This window comes from Mirounga leonina, unplaced genomic scaffold (genome assembly GCF_011800145.1).
Source record: "Mirounga leonina isolate KUSES-001 unplaced genomic scaffold, KU_Mleo_1.0 Mir_170, whole genome shotgun sequence".
Lineage (NCBI taxonomy): Eukaryota > Metazoa > Chordata > Mammalia > Carnivora > Phocidae > Mirounga > Mirounga leonina.
The window spans coordinates 26,139,423-26,160,356 of record NW_023270433.1 but is presented as its reverse complement, the minus strand read 5'-3'; the positions used below and the strand labels follow the sequence as shown (position 1 = coordinate 26,160,356).

Sequence of the window (20,934 nt, the reverse complement as noted above, 5' to 3'; positions counted from 1 at the left end):
ACAGCCAGGTCTTTCTACATTCAAGCCCATAAACTTTCTTAGTTTTTGTCTGTTATGAAGCAAATAATATACGAATCCTTTCTAGTTATAAAAATGTAAAATATTACCCACCTATATCAAATAAAACACACCCATCTCCTTTTTCTGTCTTCCCCCAACCCGCTGTCCTCCCCCAAGGACCCACTGTCAACACTTTGGCCTGAATCCTTCCATGTATTTTGCTCTGCATCCAGACATACATATATGTCCATAGACATATAGAGCAGAACAAACAAATACATAAATCAAGCTCAGACCTTTTCTACTACACTGTAGCTTCTTCATTAGGAAAAAAAAAAATGCTAAGTTGCAACCAACTTTTACTTTTCCCTGTTTTATTTGTAGAGATAATAATTGTAATTATTTAGTATTTATTGACCACTTACTGTGTGCCAAACACTTCACTAAATTGTTTTATGTGGATCATTTTATGTGTCCTTACAGGTAGTACCCTGAGTTCTCCTTTACTTACGAGGCATTTGATACACAGAGAGTTTACGTAGATTGCTCAGGGTCACACAGCTAAGGAACAGAACCAAAAGCCAAACCAGGGTTCTGGCTCCGAAGCCCATGTCCTTACCCACCGTGGAGATGCTTCCACTGGCGACTGATCCCTCTAGAGTCAGGGCTTGAGGGTAACAGAGTGGCTTGTTCTAATTAACTGAGATCATCATTTGGTTCCTACCTAAGGGCAGAGGTCCCAGCACACAGTGTAAAGAAATAACCTCTGGGATATGTCAGCGGCCCTCGGCCAATCCCAGCAGTGTCTACAATGCCGTCACATAGCCAGCACTGCTTGCGTATGTATTTAGCATGAGTTAATGCATGAGAAACAATACCTGACACAGAGCAAAGGCGCTGGTTGCGCTTACATTCCTTAGTTTATAGTTCACAGAATGCTTTCACATGCAGTATTCCGTTTAGTCCGTACAACAAACTCTGAGGAAAGGACGGTATAATTACGCCCATGGTATAGCTGAGGAGAGGCTCAGGTTGGTGAAGTGACTTAGGCAGCGCCTCACAGCTGGCTGGTGTTTGGTGCTGTGACCAGAACACACACCCTCTGAGGGAGAAGGTGGTTTTTCCCCTATGCTGAGCTCCTGCTGTACCTGCCTCCAGAACTGCAGGGATCTGGTGAGTGTACTGCTTCCTTATGACACAGAGTTTCGAGAGGGATGAGGGGTTCCTATTTCCAGAGTAGAGCTCTGGTGCTCAATATCCACCAGATGCTGAGAACACAGAGGGGTTTGTTCGCTGATGCATCTTCTGCATTCCCACTAAGGCATGTTAATGCAAGCTGCCTGGCAAAAGGGACCCATGCCTCTAAGAGTTAAACATGGCAAAGGAAGATTTGGCAGTAGATGGTGATAGTCAACTCTCCCGGAGTTGGAAAGGTCACCCAAGTGCAGGCTTGTGGAGGCCTGAATATCTTCTGTAGCATCCACGGCAAATCGCCACTCCCACCTGCCCCTTATCTTTTCTTCTTGTCACACCAAATATCCCCACTTCTGTTGTTCATACAACAGGGTTTCAAGACTCTTTGTCACTCTGTTCCTCCTCCTCTAAATGTGGTCCAGGCTGATATTTTAGGTCTTGCACAGTGAGGCCCAACACTCCAGGTGAGGTCTTCACGCTATCATCTTCATTCCCCAAATTATCTTATTAGTGAAAGCTAGGAGTACAGCTTTTATTTTTTTGAGAATCCATATTTAAATCCCTATTGGCTAAATATATATTTTATCTGCGCAAGTACTAAATCCTATACTGTGCCTGATTCTGAACAATTTGGAGGATTTGGTGATAAAAGAAATAGTGGGGATACTGGGATAAAACAACCTTGCAACAGGAGGCTTCGAAACATCTAGGGAGAAAAAGGCTGAAGGGTACTGTTCTTACACTGTCCTTTCTTCTACCACATTTTCTTCTTTTATCAAAAGGAAGACTCAAAAAGAAAAAAAAAAAAAGAAAGAAAAGAGAAAAAACAAACAAACAAACAAACCCCAAAACTAAAAATAAGGAAGTGGAATTTCCTAAAACCTGGGTCAAAAAGATCTAATATCTCAAATTCTTGGCAGGACATGCGATACCCACCATCGCTTACAAGGTATTGGCCCTTAGGGCCCTTTCTCTTTCCTGTCTCAGGAACTCAAACATGACCAGGAAGATCTTCACAAGTACCAGGGAGCGGTGGAGGCAGCAGAACGTCAACAGCGCCTTTGCCAAGCTGAGGAAGCTCATCCCCACACACCCTCCAGACAAAAAGCTGAGCAAAAATGAAACACTTCGCCTGGCAATGAGGTACATCAACTTCTTGGTCAAGGTCTTGGGGGAGCAAACCCTGCAGCAAACTGGAGTGGCTGCTCAGGGAAACATTCTGGGACTCTTCCCCCAAGGATCCCACCTGCCGGACAAGACTCTACTCGGTGACTACCAGGTTCCTTCACTTGAACCAAGCCACAGCATTGCGTAGCGGGGCTCTGGCTGTCCTCACCCAGGGCAGCAATTGCTCAGAAGCCACTGGCTGTCGACAGCCTTTTGCATGTTCCAGTGTCAACTTGATGAATAATTTGTGAGGCATGCATTTAAGCTTCACAGGAGGTGGCTCAGGGACAGCTGCAGGGAGCCAGACAGAGGCCATGAGGAAGATGGTTTTGGAGTCTGCCACCCGCGGAGCTCCAGGCAGAGCAGCCTGCCTCTATTTTATGGATCCAGGATCTGCATAAGATGTTGTTTGGGCAGGGGGGGGGGTGGGGAGGCCGGGGGAAGCATAGGTTAAAAACAGGTTTGGAAATTGCTGTTTTACTCAGTATGTTTTCAGTTACAAGGAAGGAATTTCCCCATGACTGATCTCAGACAGATGAGTAGAAAATACTTGCCTCAGAACATATTTTACAGATTGTTTTGAAGAATGAGGTATATGTGATCGAGGGTGAACAAAATAACGTTGATAAATGTGAAGAGAGCCCTCACGGACACCAACCTGGAGACTTGTGAAAACTTGAGGGAAAAGACCCTCCTGACACGTGAGGATTACAGAAACACAGCAGATAACATGTGGAAGAGCTCTGCATCCTTTATCCCTGTGGAAATATGAAGTGTTACCTGCCTTGAGCCATTTATATCTATGTTATCTCTAAAGCCAAATGGTGGATTATTTCTGTGAGAGGAAAGGACTTGATAATTTATGAATTAGAGTTCATAGTTTTCTAAATAGCTAAAATAGGTTATCTAACCCCTTAGTTGCGCATGTCAGGCATTAAAACGTTTAATTCAGCCTGAGTTCCTCCTGGTTTAAGACCTGTAAACTTCAAATATAATTATGAAAATCCAAACATTACCATTTAACAACTCATTTAACAGAGAGCTTAGTTTAAACAAAAGATCTAGAGTAGACAATAGGAATGTAATAACAGACTTTAATAAATTAATGAATTTGTAATTTGTCTTCCTAGCTATGGAGCATTAGCTCAATCTTATGCTGGTAGGAGTGGTACCCACTAGTCAATGAAACAGTGCGGATCTGGCAGAACTACTCACAACCACGTGCCCCGCCCCCCCAATGATTGGATTCAAAGATGGATTCAAGGATGAATCCCATAGCTGAGCCCAGAATACAAATAATGTCAGTTGATTGTCTCTGGGACATTTTATTTCCCTAAAGTTCTTGACAGTACATTGGTTTTAAAACCTTCTGAACCACAGGTATGAAACTGATGGATTTGCAATTATGGGTTTCCAGTGTATACACAATAGAAGAATTTAAATTTCCTGCTACTCTAGAAAGAAGATATTGATTTATGGAAGGTTGAACTGAGCCTCTTTGGTTTGGTGATCAGAAAAAAAGCTAGATGAGGCTAGATGAGGCTCCCCCAAAATCTCCTTCCCCCCAAATAACAAGGTCATAATGTCATTAACATTTACACAGCATTCACACTCATAGCCCAGTGCATTTATCCGAAGCACTATGTTTTCCTTCTAGGTCTTCCTTTAAACTGCATTCTATACACTTCCCTATGGACCCAGAATAGTCCAGGGAAACACATATGCACAGAGACTAAGGGACTTCCTCCAAATGTGCATTTCTTGCTCATGAGGTTATGTGGACTTAAATTTGTCCCCAAACTACCAACTGATAGTATATCTCAAAGCTTTGATGACTTCAATTGAACAACATTACTTACTCTCTTCATCTAGCATTAAATCAAAATAACACTTTTGACAGCGTTTTTATGTTAGCTTCCTATTAACATGTTGCTGACGAGGGCACAGAGGACCTCTTTGCCTGAATGCAGGATTTTACTGCTCTTCTCAGAATGAGTGCCCTTTTCTGTTGTTGGGGCCATGTCTGTCAGTACAGAGGGCCTTTCCACTAAAGTGTAAGAGAGTGCTCCTGAAAAGTCGTGAGATTGAGTTATCATTAAACTATATGAGGGGGATAATGATTTAAAGAAACCCTGCAGGAAATTCCATTGATAAATGAATAAACACTTAAAATATTACTTGATGTAATTTACCTCTTAAATTATTTACAAGCTTAGATTTTGGTATATCAAGTTGTGTGGGGTTAAAGTGACTGTCAAAAGGAATTGTAGGTACACATGGATCAAAACCTTTGGCAAGGTATCCATGGGACTGGAAACTAATTCAAAAATTACTCTGTGGTCTTTCATGGTGTCTTATACTCAAGGCTTGGTGATTGCAGTAGTAAGAATTTTCCATTAAAACACATTATAGTTCACTGATGGTACATCTCTTTATGGATTATTTGAACCCAACAGAAAAGTTTAGATGGATTATATCTACACTACTCTGTTACTTGAAAAAAATGTTTGGTCTGCTCTGGACACCACTAGAAATTTCTGGAAACCAGGCATAAACAGGGCCACTGATTTATATAGATCATGAGATTGGCTTGTTTTACAGAGGAGAAAATAGGTCCACAGTGTTGTGAAGTGACTTTCCAGAGGTCCCATGGACAATTAATGGAAACCCAGGACACAGTGCCTGATTTCCTGACCCTGTGTCCAAACTTTCTACAGCCCTGTTCAGCCTCTAAGTTTTTTAAGATTGAAAACAGATAAGCACCTTATTGTTATGCTCATCTCTTTTCAACAGCATACAGTAGTCTTCATATGCCTTTTTATTGAAATTGATTTATTGTGCTTTATAGAATGTGATTAGATGTATTAACCAAAGATTTTTTTGTTGATGTGTTTTGTGAGTTTTTAACCACTGTATTTGCTATTTAACTATTAATTTATTGCAAATAAATTATTTAAGAAAAGAAATTATTCTTTAAAAAAAGAATTTCATAAATTTACTAAGCTTTTCCTCCTGTTCTCTCCATCCTCACAGCCACTGCTCTGGCTTTGACCCCCTCCCCTACTATTGTCTTTAGTCTAGAAAAAATCTAACATGCCCTTGTTAGTCTTTCTTTCCTCTCTGTTTCTCTCTCTCTCTACCTCTGGCTCTCTCTTCATTTCACCTTACACACAGCTCCCTCACTGTCCTTCTCAAACCACAACTGGGGTCAGATCACTCCCTAGCTATCAGACCTTCAGCATCTTGTCCACCAGACTGAGACAAATGCCTTACTCCAGGCACTCTGCAGCCTGGTCCTTCCTTGTACCTTCCACAATCCTCTAAATATATTGTACATGCTAATGAAACTACCTCCCTTGATAGTCCCCAGACATGTTCTACTTCTTAGTAGCTCTGACTTTTCTCTTGTGATTCCACTTGCATGCATGAATGTTCCCATTCTCGTTCTACTCACCCCTCCACCTGCACCAAATTCCACTCACTAACATCCTTCATGACTGATCTTAAACACCACTCCTTCACAAAGCTTGACTCCTCGTTAAAACACCATCTCTTACATGAAGTCCTCCTAGATTTCCACCATTCAATTGAAACTCTCCTTTCTCAGAATTCCCTTTTGTGCTTTGTGACCCTTACTTCCTCTACTCTAGGTTGCAGACATGTGTGTATATTCTGTCCCCCTTCTCCAGTAAGCTAAGATCTCCTTGAGGAGAGGGATGGTTTTTAACATTTACTCCTCACAAGCAAGAGACCTCACTTTCAAAATGAGAAAACTGTATCGAGACTGCCTCTGTTAAGAATAATCCTCTAGCCTCCCCTAAAAGAGGACATTGAAATGAAACTGGAACAGGCTGAGTTTTCCTGAGAAACCCAAAGTCTATTGCTCTTCTTAACAGTTTGTTTCTCATTTCTATTCAGTGTGCCCCTGGCAGCACCTGTCTTAGGAGGTTTCACCACCTAAGAATGGCTTGAGATGGCCAAAATATGTGTAAGTTATGCACAATTGGCTTTGTCCTTAAAAAGGCAAAAGATGAAAGAAGTCTGGGAGAATGGACAGCTTAACTGCTGACCCACAGGCCAAAGGTTAGTTAAAAGTCACATCCTTAAATAAAAAGGTCAAAGATAAGGAGGGAATCTGAAAGTCCAATGGCAATGCAAAATGAGGGATTTAAACTGGCAGGTGTTAGAAAGGAACGCCAAGGAATGAATGCACTCAAAGGATTGCTGGAAGCCAGGGGCAGTCTCCTAAACCACTTTTGCCTCTGGTACTGTTGGGTTTACCAGAAATAGGGAAACTTTCCCTCTTATTTTTTCTTTCTTGCTGATGACCTATCACAAAGAGATCTTAAAGAGCACTAGATTTTAACATAAATATACATAAATTTAGTTAGGTTTGTCATCTGCCAAATAAATTTAAGAATTTAACTTCCAGAGCTCGAGGATTTTCTGGTAGTCAAGTGAAGCAAACTGTTGAATTGCCTTTTCTGGATAACTCTGACAAAACAGGATTATCATCCAATATGTTCAGACGCTTGGACCTAAGTAATTATCCTTCTAGGAACCTATCATAAAGAATTAATTGGAATTATGGTCAGAGATGTAAGGGCATGGATCTCTGTTTCAGAATTTTACAATGTACATAAAAGTATAATAATAAGAATAAGAGCTCAGACTCTTGGGGTTCCTCCCAACTGCCAGAAACTGAGCCAAGAGCTTCCAATGTGTCAGCTCACCTAATCTTCATAACAATGTTTATTGTTAACATTATGTTAATTATGTGTGTTGTTCTCACTTCACAGATGAGGAAACTGAAGTTTAGGAGTTTATTTATCTTGCTCAAGTTTCTACTGCAGAGTCAGAATTTGACTCTCATTCATTTTTACTCAAAATTACTGCTTTTCACAGATTTTTTTTGCATCAAAATTCTTAATTCTTTTATTTTTAAATTTTAAAAAGTTATTGTCTTTTTTTAATTGAAGTATATTTGACATACAATGTTGCATTAGTTTCAGGTGTGGGAATTCTTTTTATTTATGTTTATTTTTTATTTATTTTTAAAATTAAAATTTAATTTAGTTAACACATACTATATTATTTGTTTCAGGGATAGAATTTAGTGATTCATCAGTTGCATATAACACCCAGCATTCATTACATCAAGTACCTTCCTTAATGCCCATCACCCAGTTACCCCACCCCCCAATCACCTCCCCTCCAGCAACCCTCAGTTTGTTTCCTATAATTAAGAGTCTCTTATGGTTTGCCTCCCTCTCTGTTCTTGTCTTATTTTATTTTTCCTTCCTTTCCCCTATGTTCATCTGTTTTGTTTCTTAAGTTCCACATATGAATGAAACCATATGGTATTTGTCTTTCTCTGACTGACTTATTTCACTAGCATAATACACTCTAGTTCCATCCACGTCATTGCAAATGGCATGATTTCATTCTTTTTGATGGCTGAGTAATATTCCATTGTATATGTATACACCACCTCTTCTTTATCCATTCATATGTCAGTGGACATCTGGGCTCTTTCCATAGTTTGGCTATTGTGGACATTGCTGCTATAAACATTGGGGTGCATGTGCCCCTTCGAATCACTAATTTGTATCCTTTGGGTAAATAACTAGTAGTGCAATTGCTGGGTCATCAGGTAGCTCTATTTTTAACTTTTTGAGGAACCTCCATACTGTTTTTCCAGAATGACTTTTGTGGACGTTGCTGCTATAAACATGGACCCTTTCGAATCACTATTTTTGTGTCCTTTGGATAAATATCAGGTGTGGGAATTCTTAATTTTTTAAATCCTGACCACTTTCATGGAACATTATGGAGCAGGCATATTACCCAATAACACTATTGAGTAACCAAACACAACCCTGAAAAACAAAGCCTCTTGTTTAGAAGCACCAAGCTGGGGGTGATACCACGGTAAGACACCGTGAGGATACTGTCCTGCAGAGGCAGGCTTGAAAGGAGGAGCCTGCAGGAGAAGCTGCTTGTTCCTCTGTTTGGACTTGGCTTCCCCCTTCCCCCTTGGCTTGAGCATGAACTATGGCTCAGGGCATTGGTACTTGTGAATGACTGTGTGTGCGTGCACACACACGTGCGTGCACAAGCATGTACAAGGTGGGAAATCTACTCCTCCACATCTCCTACCTGTTCTTCTTCTGGTTTTAGCTCCTCTGGAGTTGAGGAGGAAGGAGGGTCTAAGGAAATGGATAGTGTTTTTCTTCACTGGGTATGGGATCGTATTCTCTTCCTATATTCAGTTTAGCTGTATCAATTCTTTTTAACTAGTGATACAAGTCCCAGGTTTAGAAACACTGTGGAAGAGCAGATAATTAAATCTCTTGGATTCAACAAGACTCTGCCTTGCACATAGGCTTATGGCCACTGTGACCCTCTCCCCAGTTTGGAAGAAGTGGAGTGCTGTGGTGAATATTTAGCATCTGCTCCAGTAGTCAGATAACTTCAGGGTATTTTTTTTGGATCTTTCACTAAATAAACCAACAAACTTGATGATGTGTGTATGTGTGCACATGTTCTCTTTCCACCAACCAGTGATACACCCAAGAGTGTACAATTGTGGGCGCCTGGGTGGCTCAGTTGGTTAAGCGACTACCTTCGGCTCAGGTCATGATCCTGGAGTCCCGGGATCGAGTCCCGCATCGGGCTCCCTGCTCAGCAGGGAGTCTGCTTCTCCCTCTCCCGCTCCCCCCTTCTTGTGCTCTCTCTCTCTCAAATAAATAAATAAAATCTTTAAAAAAAAAAAAAAAGAGTGTACAATTGTGTCAGCAATTGGGAAGCACCAACCCCGTTGCACCTCATACAGGCATCGCACAAAGAATGGATTTTGAAGGATTTAAAAAATGAGACAATGGTGCCCGGAAAATATGTGGAAGGGGTTGGGCTAATCAGTTACATGAGACTCTTGGGTCTCTAAGAGAAGTTCGGAGGGAGAGGTTGTCATATCAGTAACATCTTTTGGCCTGCCCTTCAACTCCATTCAGTTTGGACCAATAAGTAACTAGACAAGGTTATAGCTGAGGATCTGTTGGCCCAAGATCCAGTTTCTTGGTGGCTCTTTAACACTCTACCCAAGGAGGTAGACGTTGTCACAGAGATCACAAAATGAGCCAGATCCCATAGGGAGGAACTGCCGCCAAGGGTCCTGGGATGTCCCCAGTCTTATCACATGGCATGGTAATATTCAGGATAGGACAGAATATTACTGTGCCTGCCAGACTGAGCATCAGGCACTTCCTGGGCAAAAACCGGATACATGTTTAGCTTTTAAACAGTATGTGAGAGGAGAGCCCCAAATGTTCTCTTGAGTTTACTCTCCCGGCATGTGGGCGTGAGTAGATTTAAAAAGGAGAGGAGAGGGCTGCTGAGGACAAAACAATCAAATAAACAAACAAGATAATATAGTGTTTGCCAAGTTAAGATCTGAATCTTCTAAAAAGCTTTTGCCTTGGAGCCCTAATTTGGGCAAACATATTGAAAAATATTTTGGAGTAAAAATTAGTTTTCAGCAGATAGTCACGTGCATAGATGAAAAGAGAACTTTCTAAGCAAAAGTTTAAAAATACAAAATTTCCAAGCCATAAACATCTTTTTTCCCCAGTACTTCTGTTTAAAGAATAAATGTGTAAGTGTTACCCAGTGAGATAAAATGTTTAAGTGGATAGACTAAATGTATAAAAAGTTAAAAAGCTATACATTTTATCATTTGTGGCTATGAGTATACTAAAATAAAATGGTCTCAATACAACTGCCATATTTTTTTTTTAGTTTTTTTTTTTTTAAAGATTTTATTTATTTATTTGACAGAGAGAGACACAGCGAGAGCAGGAACACAAGCAGGGGGAGTGGGAGAGGGAGAAGCAGGCTTCCCGCCGAGCAGGAAGCCCGATGTGGGACTCGATCCCAGGACCCTGGGATCATGACCTGAGCCGAAGGCAGACGCTTAGCGACTGAGTCACCCAGGCGCCCACAACTGCCATATTTTTATAAATTGTTGAAGTGTTTTAAAATCTATAGTTTTTGTATTTTAGAAGTAATGTTTTTAAAGATAGGATTGAGATAATAGGGAGGATATAGTAATATGCCCAGGAAATGGTTATCAAAAAGTCACTTTCCAAAGCTGTTTTTTTAATTAAATAGGCTCCATGCCCAGTGTGGGGCTTGAATTCACCACCCTGAGATTAAGAGTTGCATCCTCTACCAACTAGCAAGCCAGTCACCTCTCGAAGGCTATTTTTTTAAAGAAAAAAAAGAAAAAAGAGAGTGGGACTGGGGTTAGTAACAGCATTATTTTTTCTTTTAAAAAGATTATTAAGCTCTGTGAAAGACAATGTCAAGAGAATGAGAAGACAAGCCACAGATTGGAGAAAAAAATATTTTCAAAAGACGCATCTGGTAAAGGACTGTTATCCAAAATATACAAAGAACTCAACAGGAAGAAAACAAAAAACCCAATTAAAAAATGGGTCAAAGACCTTAATAGACACCTCACCAAAGAAGATATACAGAGGTCAAATAAGCATATGGAAATATGCTCCACATCATATGTCATCAGGGAAAGGTGAATTAAAACAATGAGATACCGTTACACACCTATTAGAACAGCTGAAATGATCACTGACAACAGCAAATGTTGGAAAGCATAGGGAGCAGCAGGAACTCTTAGACACTGCCGGTAAAAATGCCAAGCAGCACAGCTGCTTTGGATGGCAGTTCGGCAGTTTCTTAGACAATGAAACATATCCTTCCATACACTCCAGCAATTGTACTCCTCAGTTTTTACCCAAAGGAGTTGAAAACTTATGTCCACACAAATACCTTCACACAGATGTACAGCAGCTTTATTCATAATTGCCCAAACTTGGAAGCAACAAAGATATCCTTTAGTAGATGAATAGAAAAATAAACTGTGGTACATCTAGACAAAGTAATATTATTCACTAAAAGGAGATGAGCTTTCAAGCCAGGAAAAGACAAAGAGGAAACTTAAATGCATATCACCAAGTGAAATAAGCCAATCTGCAAAAACTAGATATTGTCTGATTCCAACTACATGACATTCTGGAAAAGGCAAAACTGAAGACAGTAAAAACATCAGTGGTTGCCAGAAGTGGGCGGGGGTAGGATGAATAGGGAGAGCTCAAAGGATTTTTAGGGCAGTGAAATCATTCTGTATGATATTATAATGATGCATACATGTTATTATACATTTTTCCCTCCAGTAGAAATTTTTTTTAAGATTGTATGTATGTATGTGTTTAGAGTGTGAGTGGGGGGAGGGGCACAGGGAGAGGGAGAGAGAATCCCCAGCAGACTCCATTCTGAGTGTGGAGCCCAAGGGGTTGTGGGGGGGGGCCTCGATCTCACAACCCTGAGATCATGACCGGAGCCAAAACCAAGAGTTGAATGCTTAATGGACTGAGCCACCTAGGTGCCCCTCCCGGTCGAAATTTTATTCAGGATGCCAACTCGTAACATTAACAAAAACTAGATTTTTAAAATTAATAACATTTATTTGTATGAGTTTATGTAATATCTAGTTATAAAATTAATCAGTGATAACAAAGAAGTCCTTTTAGTGAATACAAAATTAGTCCTTCTAGTGAATACAAAACTAGAATTTTTTTAAATTCCAATATAGTTAACATATGGTATTATACTAGTTTCAGGTGTATAATACAGTTATTCAACAATTCTGTACATTATTCAGTGTTCATCATAAGTGTGCGGTTAATCCCCTAAACCTGAGTTTAGGATCCTCTTATTCCGCCATCTTCCATATGTCATTATACATTTATCAAAACCCTTAGAGTGTACAACACCAGGAGTGAACCATTATCTTTTAACTAATGTACCTGTATCTTTGTGCAAACAATATATATTCTCATTTCCTTCTTTCTTTTTTTTACATTTTTTTAAAGATTTTATTTATTTATTTGAGAGAGAGAATGAGAGAGAGCACATGAGAGGGGGGAGGGTCAGAGGGAGAAGCAGACCCCCTGCTGAGCAAGGAGCCCGATATGGGACTCGATCCCGGGACTCCAGGATCATGACCTGAGCCGAAGGCAGTCGCTTAACCAACTGAGCCACCCAGGCGCCCATTTCCTTCTTTCTTATACCACCTTGCTTTCTCTCTTAACACTACATCCTGGAGATCTTCCAATACCATAGAGAACTTTCTCACTCTTGTTAACCTCCGCATGTATTATATCATATGGATGTACCTTAGTTACTGAGGGACACTGGGTCTTTTTCTAGCCTTTTGCTGATACTAACAATGCTGCAATGAATAGCAATGAATAGCCTTCAACACACAAGATTTCCCATTTGTAGATATCTGTGGGATAAGTGCACTGTTAGCAGCAGTGTGTGGGAATTCTTGTTTCCACAGTCGACTATAGAGCTTATTGATCATTGCTGGGATACTTGCCAATCTGATAGGTGAAAATGTTATCTCAATGCAGTTTTAATTTGCATTTTTCTTTTTATGAGTGACGCTGACATCATATGCTTATGAATCATTTGTGTTTTTGTGGACTGTCTATAGATATTTTTAGCTTTTTTTCCTGTTGGGTTGTTGGGCTTTTTATTTCCAGTTTCTAAAAGCTCTTTACATATGAAGGAGATCAACCATATTCCTGAATAACAAATATCCCCCCTCCAATGTTTTATTTGTCTTATGACTTTGTTTATGGTATTCATTTGCCATGTATAAGAATTTGATTTTTATGTTATACAATTTATCAGTTTTATGGTTCTGGATTTCTAGTCATAGTTAGGAAGACTTCCTTCATTCTGAGGTTTTTGTTTTTATGAACCCACTTTAAAATCTTGCTGTGAGGTCCCATTTTTGAGGTTTCTGAGGCAAGAAATGGTGGTGGTGGTGGGATGCTGAGTATTTCCTCCCCTTTAATACGAAGGACTTATTAAGACATTGAAAATTACATATTTCAAATAAATTCAAATAGATAAAATTGTTCCCTCACCAAATTCTAAATTCGGCTCTAATAAAGAGAAGTTTCAAAAACTTCTTCCTGGTACTCTGACACAGGGCCCACCAGGTCTGAGATAGATCGGCCCTCTCTATCCTAACCTGGCAGAGCTAAGAGGACACACACTCTTGGGCAGGAAGAAAAAGAAACATCCAAGAGGCAAAACAAAAAGAAAAGGAAGGAAAAAAACAAAAAAAGAAATAAAAGTTCAGAAGAACAATTTTCTCAAAAATTGGGTCTCCAGAAAGGGAGAGCTGGGTAAAGGTAAAGTCTGCTACTGCCTGGTACCCGCTGTGTGACTGGCCTCCTGTAAAGCCGTGTTCAGGATGAAGGGCCGTCTGATAGGAGCTGTGGTTGCAGATGAAGGGGTGGGGAGGGGGACGGATAAATACCTTGACCTTTTTTTCTCCTGCTACCCTCTGCTCTGCTACTGCTTTCCATTTGTGAAGCCAACCAGAAGTCCAAGAGTAGGGAGGCTGAGGTTTGTATAGATCTACCTCCTGGGGCATAGAGGAAGGCAGTTTTCACTCCCCACCCCGCCCCAAATAAGGGCCAGGTAATACATTTTAATGAAAGGTTTTTGGTATCTACTGAAATTGGTATGGGATATGTAATATTAATATATTTCTTTGCATTGTTTGGATAAGTCTTTAACTTGGTCATGATCTAAATATCATGATATATAATTGTATATAATTTCATATATTGTCAAATTATGTTCCCAATCTCTATCTTGACCATGATGTAAAATATCCCTGAAAAAGTCAGACTTGCAAAAGCGACCTTTACTAAAGTCTGCACGGGAAGGCAGAGCATCTTGTCCGACTAAGGACACCCTGCACCACTTCCTTTTATGCCATCTGACCACTCTACGTAAGAGAGGTATGAAGTGCAATTGTTTCAACCCACAGCCCGAGGGAGATATAGGCTGTCAGGGTTAATGAGCTTCTCAGGACTTCCCCTGATCACCTTCTTACCCTTTCCTCTAGGTATCAGGCCTCCAGACCGCCATCTCACACTCAGGGTGTTCTGCATGCTCACTTTGGCTTCTAGCACATAGAAATTATTTTCCTACCTGCCTCCTCAGACTAAATTTTTTCCCTCGGTTCCAGAGCTTCTGAAAACAACCTTGTAGGGTCTCCTGGGTCCTCTCTGAGAGACAGAATGACTCTAGGCTCCCAGAGGAAAGATGTTCCATCACAGAAACTGAGAAGGAAAGATATACTGGCCAAAAGTTGGGGGAGACAAAGCAGAGAAAAGTCAGCTCTTGGGACTAGTAAACTCTCTGCTCTGTGTTTGAAGATCATGATACCCCTACATCGACATACAACATAAACAGACGTGAGTATGGCAAGGTGGGGATGGGGAAGGGATGTTTAAATACCTTAAGGAAAGGTCATTAATATCCACTGAGAGTCTATTACATGCCAGGCATTTTATAAATGCCATCTTTGATACTAATAACCATTTAATGGCAGTACTGGTTTCAATTTACAGCTGGAGGAATTGTGGCTTAAAAGAGTCTAAGAGACAAACCTGAGATCACACAGGGATTTACTGCACACGTAGAGTCCCTTTCTTAGTTTTCCAAATGATGAAAATTGCGTCTCTACCCAGAAACGGCCTAGAGCAGAGAAAGGTGCACTCGGTCAAAAAGTTTTCTTGCTTCACTTGTTATAACAAGTTGACTGTTGAGTTTTTCTTCTGTGGCTTCTAAGCACACATTACCCAAAGACCTAAAACAGGTACCACCACCTCGCTTTCCCCCTTCTTTTCCAGAAATAAAGGAAACATACAAGAGTCCAATTCAGAAAGTACAAACATCCAATGAACTTTATTCCCTACAAGTAAACCCCTTATCAGTCTCTTGCAGAGATTCTAAAACGCTTATCTCGATAGACCAGATTATGGGGCTGACCCACTCTCAATGCTGAGTAGGAATCAAATGGGCATTCTCTTCTGTCAGCAACTCCCGCTTTGCCAATCCAGATAAATCAATTAATGGGATGCAGAGCTGCTGTCTTGCCTTTCTCTTCCCGATGCTTACCTCCCCAAACTCCCCCGGACTCCTCAGTGCCCTGTTTAATACTATCTAAGAGTCCTTATTTACAAGAGGGCTTGTGCAGGTGCAAGCTTTCAGGCCTACAGCCCAGGACCAATTGTCGCCCCTCCCCTTGCAAGCTCCAGGCTCCCCTCTTTGTGAGAGACTTTTGTTTTTCTCTGCTTTTCACACCAAAGACGTCCCTCAGCAGCTAATCTAATCGGATTATGCTAATTTGTACTTCATGAACCTAAATGGCATAACTAGATCTGCAGAGGGCTAAGGCCAGGAAGAGAGGGACAACGACTTTGTTGGTAAACCTACCCCCCAAAAAATGCAAAAAGAAAGCACGTCCTGTGTTTAGCCACACAAAGCTGCTACTCTGGAAAGCCCACAGAGCTCTTGACAACTTAGAGTGCTCAGAAGTCTGTGTTCAGAATAGAAAAGGCAGTGAGCACAGTGAAGGCAACAATAAGGACCACAGTGACAAGGCTGTTTTTCCCTCTTATAAAGTAAGGTTCCTCTTCTTTCTTTCACCCAATTTACTCGCATTTACTGTCTTGGCTAATCAATATATAAATTCAGAAGCCAAAGCTGGGTGGTATAGTTCAACAAACATTTATTGGATCCTACTACTCATTAAGGATGATGCTTTGTGCTATGGTCTGCACAAAAGTGTCTAAGACTTAGTACTTGCTTTTCAGAATTTACACTCTGGTAGGGAAAGATATTTAGGTACAGAAAGTAGGAAACACCTCAGTGTGGGGATTGCAATTCTTCCATTTGTTTTTTCTGCCTCATGCTTGATGACCCTGCTAGTCATCCTCCACAATCTTCCACAGATTATTTTAAAAATCACTTATGTTCATATAAAGCTTTGTGTTTATTCAAAATACCTAAGTATATAACTTGATCTTCATAACAGACTGTGAGACAAGTAAAACTGATATTTCTAATTCCATTTTCAAGTGTTGAAACTGAGAATTGGAGACATTAAATGGCTCATGTAAGATGAACCCTCTGGTTAATAATTGGGCTTCCGGTTCCCAGTCGAGTGCTTCCTGCCCCCACCCCCAGCATGCTGCCTCACATAAGGCTAGAGGGGACCTTAGAGACCAAGTACTCCATTCTATTGTGTAGAATGAGTAGGACAGCACAAAAATGTTAACATGTTACACCAACAGCTTAAAAAAAAAAAAATCATGCTTTGGGCAATTAGCAAAACCAATTTGAATTTTCAAATGGGTAAATGAAATTGTTCAGCTGGAATAATGTAAACAAGCATTTTTGATAAACTTCAGCTCATTTTTAGCCTTTACCTCTCCTATCACTGTTCTTGTGTAATTATACCATTCAGTTTCTTCCTCTCTTGGTCTAGACATCAAATGCTCCCTGAATTGGTCGCTCACACACGTTTTGAAGCCAGACCCTTTCACACTTCAGGTTCTTGCTGCCCCAGGTGGTTAGCACTCAGCATTTTTGCTAAGTAGTTTCTAAGCTGAGTGTACCCTTGGGTTATGAAGCCCCAGCCGTTGCAGGTATCCTCCCTGGAGATTGCCACATACCCTTCTCTGTCACAGCTCGCAGAGGAGTAAGTTCCTCTTATTCAAGAGTCTTCATTCCCTCTGGGATCTGACACTGATTCCTGTATCTGATCTGAGAGACTCGTAATTCCCAGTTCACTTACAGAGCTGACAAGATTGACTATCCTAAAATTAATGAATGATTCAGGTCTTCTCAGTTCACGTGCTCACTTCACCACTTCTCCCTCTCCATCACCTCTAAAATAGCCTAAGAATGCAACAATAATCAGATTCCATCAGAAGAACAGAAAGGCGTATTTCATTTCTGCTGTCTGTCCCTCCCCATCTTTGTTTAAAAACTAAAAAAAATTATTCTTATCATCTCATAGCTTCAGACCCTGGTTAAAATGGAGAGTGGCAAGGCTGAGGGTTAGACGTGGCAGATTTCAGATGTGCTTAAATAAACCATTTCTCAGCACAAAAATGTTTTTCTTACTCAACTTATAGTTGGTTTAAGATAGTTTTTTGTCTGAAGAGTTTCCACCAGTAGTTTTAATTTCCCTGTATGGTTGAATATTATAAGCCAATCTCAGACTTTTGCTTGAGTTTAATATTCAGCGATCTAAACAAGGATGAATATTTAAACATCTTCATCTTTGTATAATTTTGCTGCAAATGGCCTTCTTTTGCCATTACAATGTTGCCCTACTGGATTTTTGTGCTCATTTAATGCACACTCTCATGTCAAATTCTTATAATGAACTAAGGGTTGGGGGTTAGGGTGGATGTGGGCTGAAGTCTTGGGACTTTCCCAAACTAACTGCCCTGCCTTCACTCAAATCAAGTATCATGGACATAGCTCTGTGAAAAAGATGTCTTCTTTAAGAAAACTGTAGTGATGTAGATTTTCTTTAAGCCTAGAAAGTTAAAAAAAAAATGGCTAACATTAGAAAAACCTGATGAGTAAGAAATGCTTGTATTGTATAAAGTTAGATATTTCATGGAATATACTAATATACGTTATTGTTATGCTAGAAAATATGTGATTGAATTCATTCTGGCAGTTTTTTTCCCATGTGTTGTGTAGACCCCAGAATTTTCCAAAGCCAGAACCCAGCAAATCTTTGAACGTAGAATACCATGTGAATGATCTTTCCACCCCAGTTATACAGTAGAGTGCAGTCTCTAAGGGATGCTACTATTGAGGCAAGCATACTAAAGACAAAACTAAGAATGGGAAAGGAGTTATATATATCAGGTTAGAATAGACAGGATCCAAAACAAATTCCAAACACCTTTGGGTGTTTTGCCTCGGATCAATTTTTACGGTACCATAATGGAAACTGGCAAATGCACATGCAACATAAGAATCAAAACCCGCTGTTACATCTGGGATTAGAGTCAGAGAAAGCTAACAAATAGAAAAGATCAGAGGAATAGCATCAGCAAGATAGCAGAATAAGAAGTTCCAGCCATCATCCCTTGCACAGAAACACTGATTTAACAACCATCCCTGGAATAGAATATTATCACTAGAGCTCTAGAATCCAGATGAGAGGTTACAGCACCCCAGTGGAGCACAGAAATGAGAAAAGATGCAATGAAAGGGTAAGAAGAACAGTTTCACTTTATATATGTCACCACTCCCTCAAGCCAGCACAGTGCAATGCTGAAAGGGATCCCCTTGGCTTGTGAGTCTTCTACAAGGGAGAGAGAGAGCAAAGTGAACATTCAACTTCCCCTGCCTTTCAGGGTGTTACTTGTGAACCCCCCTTCTGTAATGCTTCACTCAGAACACTGAGAGAATCAGCAAGACTAGATCACTGGGGATCAGTTAAGAACAAAGAAAAGAGGTAGGGGATTTCACCAACAATGTACATTTCTCAACAGCTGGCCTGCAAACCCCAGTAGCAGCCTGCCCTTGACCCCCTGGGACCAGGCCCACCTGTGGACCCCAGCAGCGAGCTCACACAGAATCTCTGACTGGATTGACTGGCGGAAGGCTTTCCTTAACAAATCCATTCTGTAAAGATTGGAAAAGGTGACTACTTTTTCAAATGTGCAAACACCAATACAAGGTACAAGGATCATGAAGATAGGGAAATAAATACCACCAAAGGAACAAAATAAAGCTTCAGTAACTGACTTCAAAGAAATGGAGATCTATGAATTGCTTGACAAAGGATTCAAAATAATCATCTTAAAGAATCCCAGTGAGCACAAGAGAACACAGATAAACAATAAATCAAGTCTGGAAAACAATACATGAACAAAATGAGAAGTTCAACAAAGAGATAGAAAACATTAAAAAGAACCAAACAGAAATTCTAGACCTGAAGAAGAATATAAAGACTGAACTGAAAATTTCAACAGAGAGCTTCGACAGCAGACTCAATCAAGCAGAAGAAAGAATCAGCACATTCAAGGACATGTCATTTGAAATTATCCAGTTGGAGGAACAAAAAGAAAAAAAGAATAGAAAAGACTGAAGAAAGCCTATGGGACTTATGGCATATCTTTAAGAAAATGAATATATGCATTGTGGAAATCTCAGAAGGAAAAGAAAGGGAAAGGGGCAGAAAGATTATTTAAAGAAACATAGCTAAAAACTTCCCATTCATCAATGGATGAATGGTTAAAGAAAATGTGGTATGTATGTACAATGGAATATTATTCAGCCTTAAAAAAGAAAAAATCCTGCCATTTGCAACAACATGGATGAACCTTGAAGACATTATGCTAATTGAAACAAACCAGGTACAGAAGACAGATACCACATGACATTGTTTACATAAGGAATCTAAAATAGTTAGATAGAAGCAGAGAGTAGAATGGTGGTTGCCGGGGCTGGAGGGAGGGGGAAATAGGAAGGTGTTAAGTCAAAGAGGACAAAGTTTCACTTATACAGGATGAATAAGTCCTAGAGACCTACTGAAGTTTAGAGCCTATAGTTAACAATATTGTATTATATACTTAAAATCTTGCTAAGAGGGTAGATCTTATTACACAAAAACACAAAAACACAAAGTAATAATAAATAAAGAGGATGGGAGGAAACTTTTGGAGGTGATGGCTATGCCAATGGCATAGCTCATAGTGATCATTTCGTGGAAGTATACTTATCTCCAAACTCATCAAGTTGTGTATGTTAAATATGTATAACTTTTTGTATGTCAATCATACCTCAGTAAAGTGTTGTTTTCTTTTTTTTAATAGGAAAGACAAATGGTTATTAGATCTAGTGATTTGGTGTATTGGGGCTTCTTATAAAGATACAGAGAATCATCCATGTGACTCTTTCATTATTCATAAAGACCCAGTTCTCTGGACTGGTATGTGACACTGGTTTTCCCCCCATTGTTCTTTTCCTGCCACTCTCTGCCAGTTCTCTCATCCAAGTAGTGGCTAGTCTTTGGACTTTGTGGGAAGGTCGTGGGAGGATGTCATATGTTTTAGGTATTGCAGAAGTTGGCAGCAAGTTTTCAGTTTCACTCTGGCTATTTTCCCAATTTCCAGTCCCCATCCAGTAAATGCTGCAATTCCCCTGAGAGTAGTGGAAATCCTTCTGAAAGATAGAAAAGATTATCTGCTTTCTGAGCTTAGTTTTTGGTAGATGAATAGGTCATGGAACAAGGGCCACAAGAGGTACCAATAGACATAGCAGTGGGCCTTAGAGAATATGATGCTGGGGGGTGTGTGTGTGCATATGTGCGTGTGAGTGTGTGTGCATGTGTGTGTGTGTGCGTGGAGTGCTTGGCCTATGCTTCCATGGGTGGATATATAAACAGGAGTAGAGAAATCGATTGCCCTATAAAATAGTCCATCGAATAATGGCTGATTTGCCTCCAGGACAACTATCTTTCTACTTTAAACAAATTGTTACATCAGTTCATGGACTTGTACTTGGGCTTCTATGAGACAGTTGTTACAAATTCTAGACTTGGAGACCAGAGTCCTGGTCAAGTTCCAAGTCTCTTCTTTTAGTCGG

The 20,934-nt window shown here is 40.2% G+C and overlaps 1 protein-coding gene across 3 annotated transcripts in view; it reads left to right on the top strand.

Moving 5' to 3' along the window:
* The window catches only part of TAL2 (TAL bHLH transcription factor 2), a 22,869-nt gene extending 3,350 nt beyond the window's left edge, over nucleotides 1–19,519 (top strand). For 2 of the 3 annotated variants that reach the window (XM_035016157.1, XM_035016156.1), the window contains exons 2-4: nucleotides 2,182–2,337; nucleotides 14,495–14,723; nucleotides 18,837–19,519. In XM_035016157.1, coding sequence (XP_034872048.1) covers nucleotides 2,182–2,337; nucleotides 14,495–14,717 — 379 coding nt within the window. In that variant the 3' untranslated portion in view covers nucleotides 14,718–14,723; nucleotides 18,837–19,519. Of the gene's footprint in view, nucleotides 1–2,181; nucleotides 2,338–2,432; nucleotides 2,516–14,494; nucleotides 14,724–18,836 lie in introns of those variants that run through there. The other variant, XR_004681252.1, reaches the window with a different exon arrangement.
* The last annotated feature ends 1,415 nt before the right edge of the window (nucleotides 19,520–20,934 follow it).